This window comes from Plectropomus leopardus, chromosome 8 (assembly GCF_026936395.1).
Source record: "Plectropomus leopardus strain MGB_pleo_1.0 chromosome 8, ASM2693639v1, whole genome shotgun sequence".
Taxonomy (NCBI): Eukaryota; Metazoa; Chordata; class Actinopteri; order Perciformes; family Serranidae; genus Plectropomus; species Plectropomus leopardus.
Genome location: NC_142183.1, coordinates 24,053,936 through 24,066,033, shown reverse-complemented (window position 1 = coordinate 24,066,033; position 12,098 = coordinate 24,053,936). Strand labels below are relative to the sequence as shown.

At 41.5% G+C, this 12,098-nt stretch overlaps 1 protein-coding gene across 3 annotated transcripts in view; it reads left to right on the top strand.

The window, feature by feature from the left end:
• nlgn3a (neuroligin 3a) overlaps nt 1–12,098 on the top strand; it is a 224,491-nt gene that overhangs the window by 121,212 nt on the left and 91,181 nt on the right. For 2 of the 3 annotated variants that reach the window (XM_088081221.1, XM_088081220.1), the window contains exon 4: nt 8,252–8,311. The exons of the other annotated variant lie outside the window; for it this stretch is intronic. In XM_088081221.1, the coding sequence (XP_087937347.1) occupies nt 8,252–8,311 (60 nt within the window). The remainder of the gene's footprint in view (nt 1–8,251; nt 8,312–12,098) is intronic. 3 annotated transcript variants of the gene reach the window in all.

Here is a 12,098-nt window from a genome sequence, read left to right as displayed (position 1 = left end):
GCGAAAGAGCCCCAATCCTGGTTAGACTGCGTCTGGGCCATGGCAGACAGTAACAGACCATGGTAATCCCGTTGGTTGGCCGACTCAACCCTGCCTCGGGGAAGGAGGGGCTGCTCCCTGAGTGCTGCCGAGGAAATCTGTACGCCAGGCAGACAGCATAAAAACTTTCCAAGAAGACAAGAACAAATATTGGCTTGTGCGATTTGAAAACAGAGCAGATGTCCGCTTTTGTTTGACAGAAAATTACTTCCATGATCTTCTGTGATCATCTATCTGGGACAGTTTATGACCTCGGCGAGTGAACGCTGCAGCCAGCCAGTGGCACATCAAGTCGCACTGACTTGAGATGCAAGACGCGACCTAAGCAGGAAGTCCCTATTCAGAAGCCTCCTGCTGCTGTGCTGTCCAGCTTCCACAGTCAATCCAAGGCTCAATATCTCTGTTCTGTTCTTTGTTTATCCCAAAACGGAATAGAGGACACAGCCTGTGGAGTCTTAAAGCCCTGTTAAAGGGAAAAACACTATTTATTTGTTGCTTCTGGTATCTCTGTTAGCTTAGAGTCAGAATCTCAAAGCTTGATTTCCCATTGAATCTCTCCTTTAAGTGGACTTCATCATTGAAACCCTTGTTTTTATGGCCATACCATAACATTTTATCCACATTTTTCTTGCACATAAGGCTGATACCCAGCAAAAAGACTTTGAATGGCCGTAGTTTGAACCCTCAATCATATTATACCGTTAAGTTGGGGGGGGAAAAAAAGAGTGGTAGATTTTAATAGTTTTAGGGGATAAAGTGGTGCTGCAACAAGTCTGGGACAAAATCATTTTGTAATATGTAACTTCAAATGGTAATCAGCATGTTGTTTAACTGCTCTGGGTTATAAAATTCGCTCTGGGCAACACATTCTCTTTGTCTACATTATGACTTAAAGCTCATGATTAAACCAATGTCAGAGGAATGACATCCTGACTCAGGAGATGGGATCACCTGAGAGGCACATGAATGCAGTTCTAGTATTTTCCCACAAGATTTGTTGTTTGTATCCTTGAGATTTAACACATTTTGAGTGTGTCTGTGTGCTATTTTTTTTCCCAATTGTGCAGCATTTACATCTATGTATGTTAGATTTTTCACTGCCGTTGGTAGTGTTTTGCCACATTTCTTTTTGTGTTACTGCCACTAACTGTGTTTAAGGCTGCATACATTTATTGTTCTGGCTTTCAAAGGCTCTGAATGAGTCTGAAGTTAGTAATGTCTCATATTCAACTGTGGCACAACAGTTACTTAAATGACTGCTGTGTCTTACAGAAGATTAAGAAGCCTAAAGCGAGGTGATTGTTTTTGTAAAATATTTGTGCAGCGTAGTCGTCTTAGGGAAAAAATGGTTCATTAGATCCAGAACAGAGGTAAGAGACCCCTGTGTGCTCGGCTGCCACCGTACTCAGAAGCCTGTGGTCACTGTTAAACATGTCTCTTTTCATTATCGAGCTGTAGACAGGCAGCAAGACAACTTGGCTGCCTTTTATTTGTTTTTTTATTATTTGGGGAACAGCTGAAGCGCAGTGTGAGTTTTGGCTGTCCTTTACTGCAGGATTACAGCCTCCTTAACCTTTTAGCTGCATTCTCCATCATTCTCTCTTATGTGTCCCTCCCAAGCTGTTCCTTAACCTCTACACTGGGAGAAGGATTGAGAGATGGAGACGGACAGAGAGAGAGAGAGAGAGAAAGAGAGAGACCTGAGAGCAGAAAGACAGGAGGGGAGACGGATCCGGGCAATCTGAAAGAGAAAAATGGCCACCTGAGGATTAGAGACTGAATATAACTGCTCTAAATTGTCAAGGCTGCAACATTTCACATTTCACTAAGTCCCTTTCCACATTCTGACCTTTCTGATATTTAACTCTAAGGCCCATCTATTGTCAGTGAACCTTTTTCCAGCAAAGGAAAGACCGTTAACATTCAGCCCTTCCACAACGTATTGAGTGCATTTTGGATTCAGTGAAGAAGTCTCCAGAGCCTGAGAGCACTCTATATCTGTTGGTATGTTTGTGTGTGTGCATGCTTGGGTTTATTCATGTAGAACTCTACAGCCAACTTCAAGGGTGTCTTTTGTTTGCATTTCCACCCTGCTAAAATGTTAAATTTCAATAGCTTTTATGTAACAAGTAAGCCCATCAAATGCTGTTCCTTTGAACCTGATTTGATAAATGCGACAGGTTTCTATTTTGCTTGTCAGGGAACATGAATAAAAGCTGTTATTCTAGATGCTGCCTGTTTTGAAGAGATGCAAATGTCGACTCCTGGAGGCCAGCTACGCGGAGAAACTCGTCAGTTCATTGTGGTTTTATTTTTAATGTCACACTTTCAGCGTGGCATCACTTTAAAAAGATTCAAGGTCAAATATAGGCTTGCTTTGCTGAGTCACTGCAGATGCCACATGTTCGCAGCTCCTATTATAGATCCAGCGTTTGACACACACGGGCCCACAGACAGCACGATTCAAAGTGACAGAGCTTCCCTGTCGACACCTGCCATCCAATCTATGCCTGTCTGAAGCACTATCACTCAATAACATCACTGTTTTACCATGTCAGCGGCACAGTGAACGCCAGAATAACAGTAATTTCTAACAAGCCATAACAAAGGCTGTATTAGCAAGAGAAGTGTCCTTGTCTTGGTGCTGGTTCTTATTCTGCTTCCCCTGAGGCCTACGTTAGAGACATGACGTCTGATAGATTAATGACAGTCACTTCCTACACAAGGAAGATGCTCCTGACTGACCGGGTGCTGCTTTAAAGTGCTAAACCTGCCAAACTCTGACAGTAAAGCCATTTTTAGACTGACATTAGCACTTTGTGAAACAACGAGGCCCCTTATTCACTTCAATGAGATCACTGTGTTGGCATAGCAGTGGCACAAATGCAGAGCTCTTCAGAAGCAGTGTTTTCCACTCTAACACACACAAGTGCACTGATGTGGAAAAACTTGTACTCTTGGTCAATCTTCATTTTGATGAGTAACAGGAAAAACCTTGATGAGCCACAGTTTGTCTTACTTAAATATAAATATGACATCAAAGAAGATCTTGGTACAGCATGTAAGCATGGACACAGCCATACCAAAAAAAGGACCAGAACACTGATTTAGCGTTATGTAGTGTATATTTTATATGTCGTACATAATCACATGCAAGGTTTCATCTTACAGAATCCTAACTTTTACCCTGGAGCCTCTTCACATGCCTGCATGCAGACAGAGAATGACTCACGGGCCTTTCAAAGCACCAAACCATGACAATGATTAAATCATATATTTATACAATAATATGATACACAATGACATTCACCTACTTTCATATTGAATTTTTTTTTTCACGGCATGCACATTCCAGTAGATGACTTTATGCAGGCTGTTCCTTATTAATGGTTTATACTCATTCTTATGAAAATGAATCCACTATTTGTATATAACTCACATTTTGTAAGCAGGGAGGCTGTGATCAAACGGTTTATGCGTTGTTGGCTGTCCTTCTTTATATGATGGGAGCAAAAGAAGAAGTAAGGTCACATAGTGAAAAGAGCGTAATGTCTACGTAGGTAGAGGTGGAGGGCGTTGGTCGGGATGGTGGACGGGTCAAACAAACACAGGACTTTGACCCAGGACACTTGGGTTCCTGTCTCGTGTGAAACCAAAAATCAACGTTGAGTTCTTTATTAGTCCCAGTGAAACGAAAGTTAGAGCATCTTAACAGGTTTCCCATGGTTATGAAATTTCTGGAAAATGTATGTTCCTAGTATTCATTTAAAATCAAGTGCTGCACTATGCGACTAAAATTATTACTACTTGCCAGTGCCTCACCTCCTGTGGGGTCATTGATCTTGATTAACAAGAAAGAAATGCAAACAAATTCAAAATTCAAATCCAAACAAAAGTCAGATTGCATTGACATCTACTAGACCTTTGGTTTTCTGCCCCCCTTAAAACGGCTGTGACAGTGACGTTTTGTGAATTACCCACATATGTGCCGGTCTGGTCTGGTTTTTGTTTTTGTTTTTTTAAATCCACAACAGTCTAGGAAATGTGAGTTTTAATTTATGACTGTGTCACCATAAAGGCCTAATTATTTTAAACTATTCAAATTAAGTTAATGGAAATGGGATAAAATGTTATGAGGAAGTTTATGAAAAGTTTTAAAAATTCATTGGTAAAAATGTGTGGGAACCCTGTGTTTAATACATTACGACATATTTTCCTGTGAAGTATATTTGAGCTGTGCACAGTTACAAGAGGGATTTAAATCAAATCCTTCGTATTTGATTGGACTGCTAGAAAGTGGGTGGGTTTAGCGTTTGATGTGGAGCATCAACGCACACTTACCACACCATTAGACCAGGAGGAGGATGACAGAGAGATAAAGAAATTAGGCCTCAGCCGCATTGTTTTGGATATAAACTTTGGTTTTGGGTGAACTTTTGTAAATGCCTCCTGAGTGCAGGATGAGTCATCAATCATTTGAAACTGTTTTGTTTTGCTCAGCAGAAAGGGAAGAGGCAAGGCAGGGATTCGGATGTAAATCTGATACTGTTTTTTTAATGTATTTGGCATATAACAAGAGATAAAAGATCAATTAACACAAGACTAAAACTGGGAAAATGTATTTTTAATTTCACTGCATTATGTACCTACGTCACACTGGTGCATACAGTATGCAACATGATTGCACCCAGCCATGTTTCTAAACTTAACCTAACTATTTTAAAAATTATTGTATTAGGATATGTTGCTTTGTAACAGGAACGCCACATTCTGCTGTTTTTGAAATATGAAATTATTCCAAACATGATATCCAGACTTGTAAAATCCAGTACAATTATGTTATAAATCACTGTGTTGTCAGTGTTTTGGCATCTGGTAACCCTTGAAACTCGTGCCTGTTATACTCAAACCAGCCATTCTGGGTTATTTATGGTTTCACCAGTATCTGAGCCAACATGCCCTTTTCAATGCAGCCCTTGAGTTGTATTAGGCAGGATTGTTTTTGAACTGAAGTATTGAGGTGGGCATGCTATAAAACTCCAATTAAACAAGCAATATCAATATGATTGATTTCTACCACTATTTTACTAATTAACCATTGATTTGTTGATATTACTTTAGAGGGTGTATCCTACCGCACATGCAAGCCATTCACCTTACTAATGAATAATATGAATTAAAAGCCTGCTTTCACACAACCTTCTGTAACAACTTCCATAACTTGCTAATGTAACATCAGTCCGATAACCTGTTTCTTCCAAACAGGGTTATACAAAAGTTATGTTTATGAACTTGAAGTTATTCAAGTCATGTGATTATGTTTACTGGTCTAAAGCTCATATAGCAGCCCGTACTGACTGCATTATTCATAACGCCCTGTTATTAGACTGAACAAGGTCATTGCACAGACTGTGGAATTAACAAATTCAAAAGGCTTCTCCACTTTTAGAGCTTGAATGTACTCAGTAAATGTCATAACACTCAGCCTGTTACATTATGCAATATATTTCATCTATCAATTAACAATGGATGAGGTATTCAAACAAGCCGGTGCACTCATTCAAATAAAAGCTGTTAACTTTTGTGTCTATGCCAAAGAGGTTTATGTTGCTTCTGACTCTTCCTGACTGACTGGTGTGCCCACATGGGTGACAGAAATTATACTTTAAAGAGTCTTTAAAGGAAATATTAAATCCATAGTGTGGAACTGTTGATGCATGTTTATGATGTATGCCTGCAGGTGAGCTTGCCGTATCCACCCGCTCTAATTGTGCTCTTTTTTTACTCTAGTCTTCCTTTTTAAATCCAGGTTTATCTAGAAAATCCACTCCAGAAACTTTTCTTTAACATTTTTTTAGGATTTTCCATCAAAGCTTTCGCCATGCTTCTAGCTGCTTCTCCGTCGATATGGTCTCTCCCCCCTTCCTGCCCCCTTTAGCGCTGGCTGGCGGACATAAAACACATTGCTTCCAGTGTACTAGCGCGGGAGTCGCCCCAGACGCTACAACTCCGGTACACTGTGAAATACAAAGAGCTTTCCCTGGCAGCGATAGGCTTAATCAACATGGTGTGAACTCGTTTGGCAAGGGCTTGTATTTAACAGACGTTTATTTTTTATGTAAAAGTCTGCTCTGGTGGCTCACCAGGAGTCCTTACCCCAGCAGCCCGGGTTCGAGTCCAGTCTGGACCTTTTGCTGCATGTCGTCTCCTTTCTCAGCTGCCTTTCTTGTCAGTTCAGTTAAATAGGTTTTATTGGCGGGACATTTGACATGCATTGTCAAAGCACAATTACAATTACAATTACAATTACAATATAGTGAATGAAATTAACAACAGATCATATGAATAACAATATTATTAAAATGGAGTAAAATAAGTAATTAAACTAGTAAAGAAGATAGAATTCATATTTATGTTGTACATGTATAGACATACATACTATGTATCTTTCTATCAAGAAATGCTGAAAAGTAAAAATCTTTTTAAAAATTCCCACACAAAGCTTTAAATGTAATGGTTGACATTGTGATCATTCAAGTCGTTTTTCAGTCTGAGTACATCATGTGACTTGCAATTCTGAATTTGGCCACTTTAGCATGATTATTGCACCATACAGCCATATTTGCGGGTCATTCTCTAGGGAGCATGGATATCCACAGCCAATTTAATGGTACACAGGCTGTCTTAAAGAAAATGTTGATAATTTGTTCTAAGGGTGGCGAGGGGAACGATCCTGTAATGAGTTAAGTGGACAGAGACCAGGGTTTCCCCCAGGAAAATTGTTTAGAGGCACTGAGATCTTGACGCATCTTGTCTCATGATTAACACAATTAGTATTTGTCAACTTAAAGAAAAGCCACATGATGTCAGACGAGCTGATGATTGTTTGCCAGGCATCTTCAGGAAATCATGAATGCTTCAGTAAATTCCATGACAGTCAGCCCATGAGATTTTGATATTAATTTGTATTCATAGTGGTCTTGTGATTGCACCGGAGGAAAAGTCCAAGGTCACAAAAATATTAGGATTTACTGTGTAAAGCTGTGCTCAAGAGGAATATCCAAAACGACAGTGGTGCTCGTCAAAAGGTCAGGGTATCACTGAAATTGTAAAATTCTCCAAAAATAACATATTTAATAAAAATACTAATCAGAAGATAGTAGGATTATTGAACAAATGTACTGATGGAATTGTCCAAATGACTAACCAGCACTGATATCCTTGCGCCCTGCTACTAAAGGTATTAAAAATGATAATACATGGATATTGCACTCTAAGCAGTTTAAAGTAAACGATAGGTCAAGATAGGGCATGTTCACTGTTTGCACATGGTGTGCAGGCGCCCTGGGGGGCTTGATTTTCCTACTTACATATAGCACAAGGGCAACAGCATATTACCTACTGTTTAGGGCAAAGAGACAAGCTGGAGGAACTATACACATCACTGAGTACACACGATACACACGATCTTGTGATTTATTCACATCTCTAGCACCTCCAGGGAAGTTACAGTCTGTCACGTGCTTTTGCTTGTAGTTTAAATGCTGCTCTCTCAACAGTTTTGTTTTTTATTTAACTTTCCAGTAACCATATTTTCTGTTAATATCAATTTGCCTTTGTATGGTCTGTTAAGAATTGATGTTCGGTTCATATTCCAGGGAGAAAAGCAAGTCACTGAAGTCTTGTTTAAACACAGCAGAGCCCTGCTCAAAAAACCATTTCCAAACTGCAGTTATCACCAATCACAATTATATGTTATAGTTGTTCATTTTGGCAACAATCCTTTAGGCTAATAGTGCTGTTACCCAGACTTATAGGATTGGATTCAGAGGCTTTTCCTGATAAATCTAAAAAAGTTTTTTTTCTCTGAAACTGCCATGTGTATGACTCTGCTCCAAATATGCTATTACAACAGTGTTATTTTGTTTAGGTTATTTTTGCAAGCTGTGTTTTGATTCTTTTATCCAGTGTAGTTTTTTTTATACAATGAAAAAAAGGTTTGTTTTTCTATTATAGTATGTGTGTTAACAACAAATGTGCTTGATAAATTTTCTAATGGGAATTGTGCAGATAATTGACACTGTTATTATTCACATTTGGTCTCAGATACTGCTTTCCTATTGAACTGCCTTTTTTCCCATCTGTGTATTACCAAACATGCTATTTTGAATTTCCCTGTGCCTCTCTATGTCTCTCCCTGCTTCAATAACAGGGGCCCATGCAAAAAAACAGGGCGAGGATTTATCGGATAACGACGGTGATGAAGATGAAGGTATTTTCCATGGTGAACAAAGATGGTGCATGATTTTCTTTTCTTTTTTTTTATAGTGTCCCTGTTTTCTGATCATTTCTTTTTTTTTTGTTTGTTTTAATTATTTTGTTTCCTAATTGCAAATGCAATCATCGAGCACCCCTGTCACATTACAATCTGTAGAACGATGCTGTCGTGGATCAAGTGTTGGAGTGCGTGGGAGTGAATGTGAGGTCTCCTGTTCCTGAGCATCAAAATTCAGCCGATGAGTCGAGTGTTTGGCTTTAGAGTCAGATGGGATCTAGTAGCTGTCTAGATAACTGAGCCCGGGTTGAGTCATTTTAATATCTCACATAGTGACTGGAGCAACTGTTATTACAAGGGCAGAGGCAGTAGTGAGAGCCCCCTTCTTAAGGTGTGGCCAGCAGCTGAATGTGTGGCGATAATGGCAGAGGGAAAGTGAAGCAGCAGTGTAATATCAGGCTGTTCACCAGGTCTGCCAGCAGATTTAGATGAGGAGCGGCAGTTCAGGAGTGCTGCTGGAGAGGATTAGAGGCGAGAGGTGTAGAAAATGGGAAGTTGCTGCTCAGCAATCGCATTGTTCACTTTCCATATTTATCTTGGGATATTCCTGGCTCAGGGTGGATCTCTGCCGAGATTAGAATGAGAGACGATTCTTGTGCTGCAACAGAAACGGCTTAAGTCTTTGAATCTAAATCAAACCCTTGATATCGCCCCGCCCTTGTCTTCATTTGCCACAGTAGGGCAGGTGATGCAAGCATGATGTAGGATATCAAGGTTAAGACCTTCATTTATACTCTGTTTTTTTATGGATGGATTGTATTCTTACCTTTTAAGAGTATATTTGGTGAACTAGATTGTATGTGTGCAGTGAAGCTGTTTGTGCATGTTAAGGGCATATGGACCTTCTATTTGGCAGGAGATGTCACACTAAGTGGCCATATCCTTTCACTTATTCGTCTTGAATGTTGGCGCAATTAACGCTGGCGTTGCTGTGGATCCTGCTTCGGGTGTTAAACCCACCGGAGGCCGGCTGGCCGGGGTTCTTTCCAGATGTTTGAGGGTTTGTAGTGCAGCTCCTTCCTCTTTGCCAGTGGGCTCTTCTTTCAGAAAGAAGCCTCACGCTGGCCTTGATCACAGAACAGGAAGCGTTGCCATGGCACCACTTTGACACACAGGTGTTTCTTCATTCAAGCCCAGGGCAAGCTGTTGCAACTGAAGCCAAATTGCCTTCAGTTTTTTGGGCTTGACTGTGTGTCTGTAAATGCGAGCGCATGTGTATGTTTGTTTTCCCTCAAGCGAGCCCACATGCGTCAGTGTATGTAGCCCTAAGTCCGTTCAAAATTGCTGACAAGTGCCGATCCCTTTGTCTGGCAAGTCTTTGCATGTGCGCACAGTGGCTTGGTCTCCAAGCTGTTGTGCAAGACCAGCCTCGCTGAAAATGTGACAAGTCTATTCTTTACTGAGCGCAACTAATGCTATTTACAGAGCATCACCGAAGAAGCACAATACGGTCCCAGCAGAATCTTCGCCACAGAGCTGTAACTAATGCATGTGTGACAGAGTTGGCCATCAATCCCTCAACATGATCCAGAAGATTTTCATTGTTCTGGTGAATGTGTCTGTTTTCAAGTGTCATGGCCCGACACATGAAACCAGTGTTCAGAGGCGCCCCTCTGCAATTTCCCCCTATGAAAGAGAACAGTTACCTCTGTGAGACTTAACTTCACTCCTCGCTGAGAGATGGTCAAGCACACTGCACAAACTACAGAGTCCTTGTAAGCTGTCTTACATACTACTGCTCTCACAAGTGGCTGTGCGATTATTGCTGGTAATAGCAATCTTCTTGTCTACAGTAAATGTACTGCACGCATTACCAATGAAAATCAAACATTTGTATTCAAGTTAAAGGCCAAGTAGAATCAGAGCACAGGCAGAACTCCCACTCTCTCACTCTTTAGCTGATGCACCTCTTATCCACATATTCTCATTCAGTCCAGAGAGCTGCTGTCTTGTCTGCTTTCGCTGTCTAACCCCCTCCATCTCTCAGTCTGTTCATCCCAACATTACCATGCTGTCTCAGTTGGCAGTCTGTCTATCCTGGGCTAATTCGCTCCCTCCCTTCACCATATTTGAGTTGCCCTCCTGCCTGTTATAACCCTCCAGACACGCTCTTAAATTTAAATAAGTTTTATAGGAACAATAAAGGATACCTCACAATGCCAGAGAAATGTAAGTAACATATGTAATGGAATAGTAATATATAAATGTGCTGTTAAAAGACCAATATAAACATTCAGCCGAGAACGAGGAGATAAGCAAAATGAAATATGTAGCAAGGAATATAATGACCTTTTTTAAACTTTATATCGCTCTCCGTCCGCTGGCTGTCCCCGAGGCTCTCTCTATTAGCCTGTCTGTCTCTTCCTGTGTCTTTCTATCTGTCCCTTTTGTGTGTCCGCCTGTCTGTCTGAGCAGCAGTCAACCCCCTGGCATCCCCCAAAGTGCATTCAAATTCTACGCAACACTCCCTCCAGCAACACGAGCGCGTGGGCCAAGTTGCGAGTTGTGATTTACATCGGCCCACAATCAGGACTCAATTTTACAGAGGCTGTTATTGCACTGTAAAAAAAAAAAAAAAAAAAAAGGAAGCGCAAGCTTTCAATCACCTACCTGCTGTTGTTAGATAAAGGTGGGCATGTAAATAGAGGAAGTCAGGCTGTGTAGGAGCTAAATCTCCCAGGTGGAACATGGCAGCGTTGCCGAGGTACCGTGCCCAGTGTTAGGCAGAGAGAGGCAGCCGTCCCTACTCCACCTCCAGAGTGTCTCGCGCCACTGCTGCCTCGGCCCTCTCCTACTGATGAAAAATAGATGTGTGTGTGTGTGTGTGTGTGTGTGTGTGTGTCTGTCTGTCATTTGGCACTTTGAGATTCCAGCTCTAATCAGGAGGAATGCTTCCACCCAGTGTGAGTGTGCACACACTCAGACATGTACACCCGCATCCATTAAACCAGTGAAGCATGCACACATACACGCACTTGTACACGCAAACAATGCTTGCTTCCAAGCCCGAGAAGCGACACGCACACACACATACCCCCACCCCCAGAGAAGCTCTCCATCGTTGCTGTGCCAGGGAGCAGAGCTGAGCTCCACCTGCCTGGGTATTACCATTAATTCCATTGCACAGGCCTGACTGGATCCCCATCCAGCAAAGCCCTCAGCTCAGCTCAGCCAGGCTGGAGACTGGTGAATTGACAGTGGGGGCGATTCACACACCATTCTCCCCATTCTGCCACTATCTTATTCTCTGTGATGTGGCAGGGTTGAAGAATCGTGCCCCTTGAAGCCCATTTATGCAGAGATATTTGGAATGCTGCTGCTCAGCTCCTTTTCCAAGATAAGCATTGCTGCTAATGGCTGATCCACAAGGGCATCATTTAAGCCATTTCAAAGGATGGGAGACCCAGACTGTTGCTGTCATCTGTTTTTTTTTTTTCACTCCTTGTCCTTTACTCTTGAGTGGCACGAAATAATTGGCACGGCAAAAACATGTAAAAACGCACTGCTTTTGAAAAAGAATGGAACAAGAGTGCAGAGTGGCTTTAAATTACTTCACTGAGGCATTTTCCTTATGCAGTGGCACAGCACGTCTGAGGGGCTGTGTGCACTTGTGTGATGCATTTATTGGTGTTCTCTCCTCAACCCTTCAGTGGGTTTGTACAGTATAATGTCAGCTTTTGTGGCTCGCACTGAGGACAGCAGGTTTCCCTGAAAGACTAAAGGG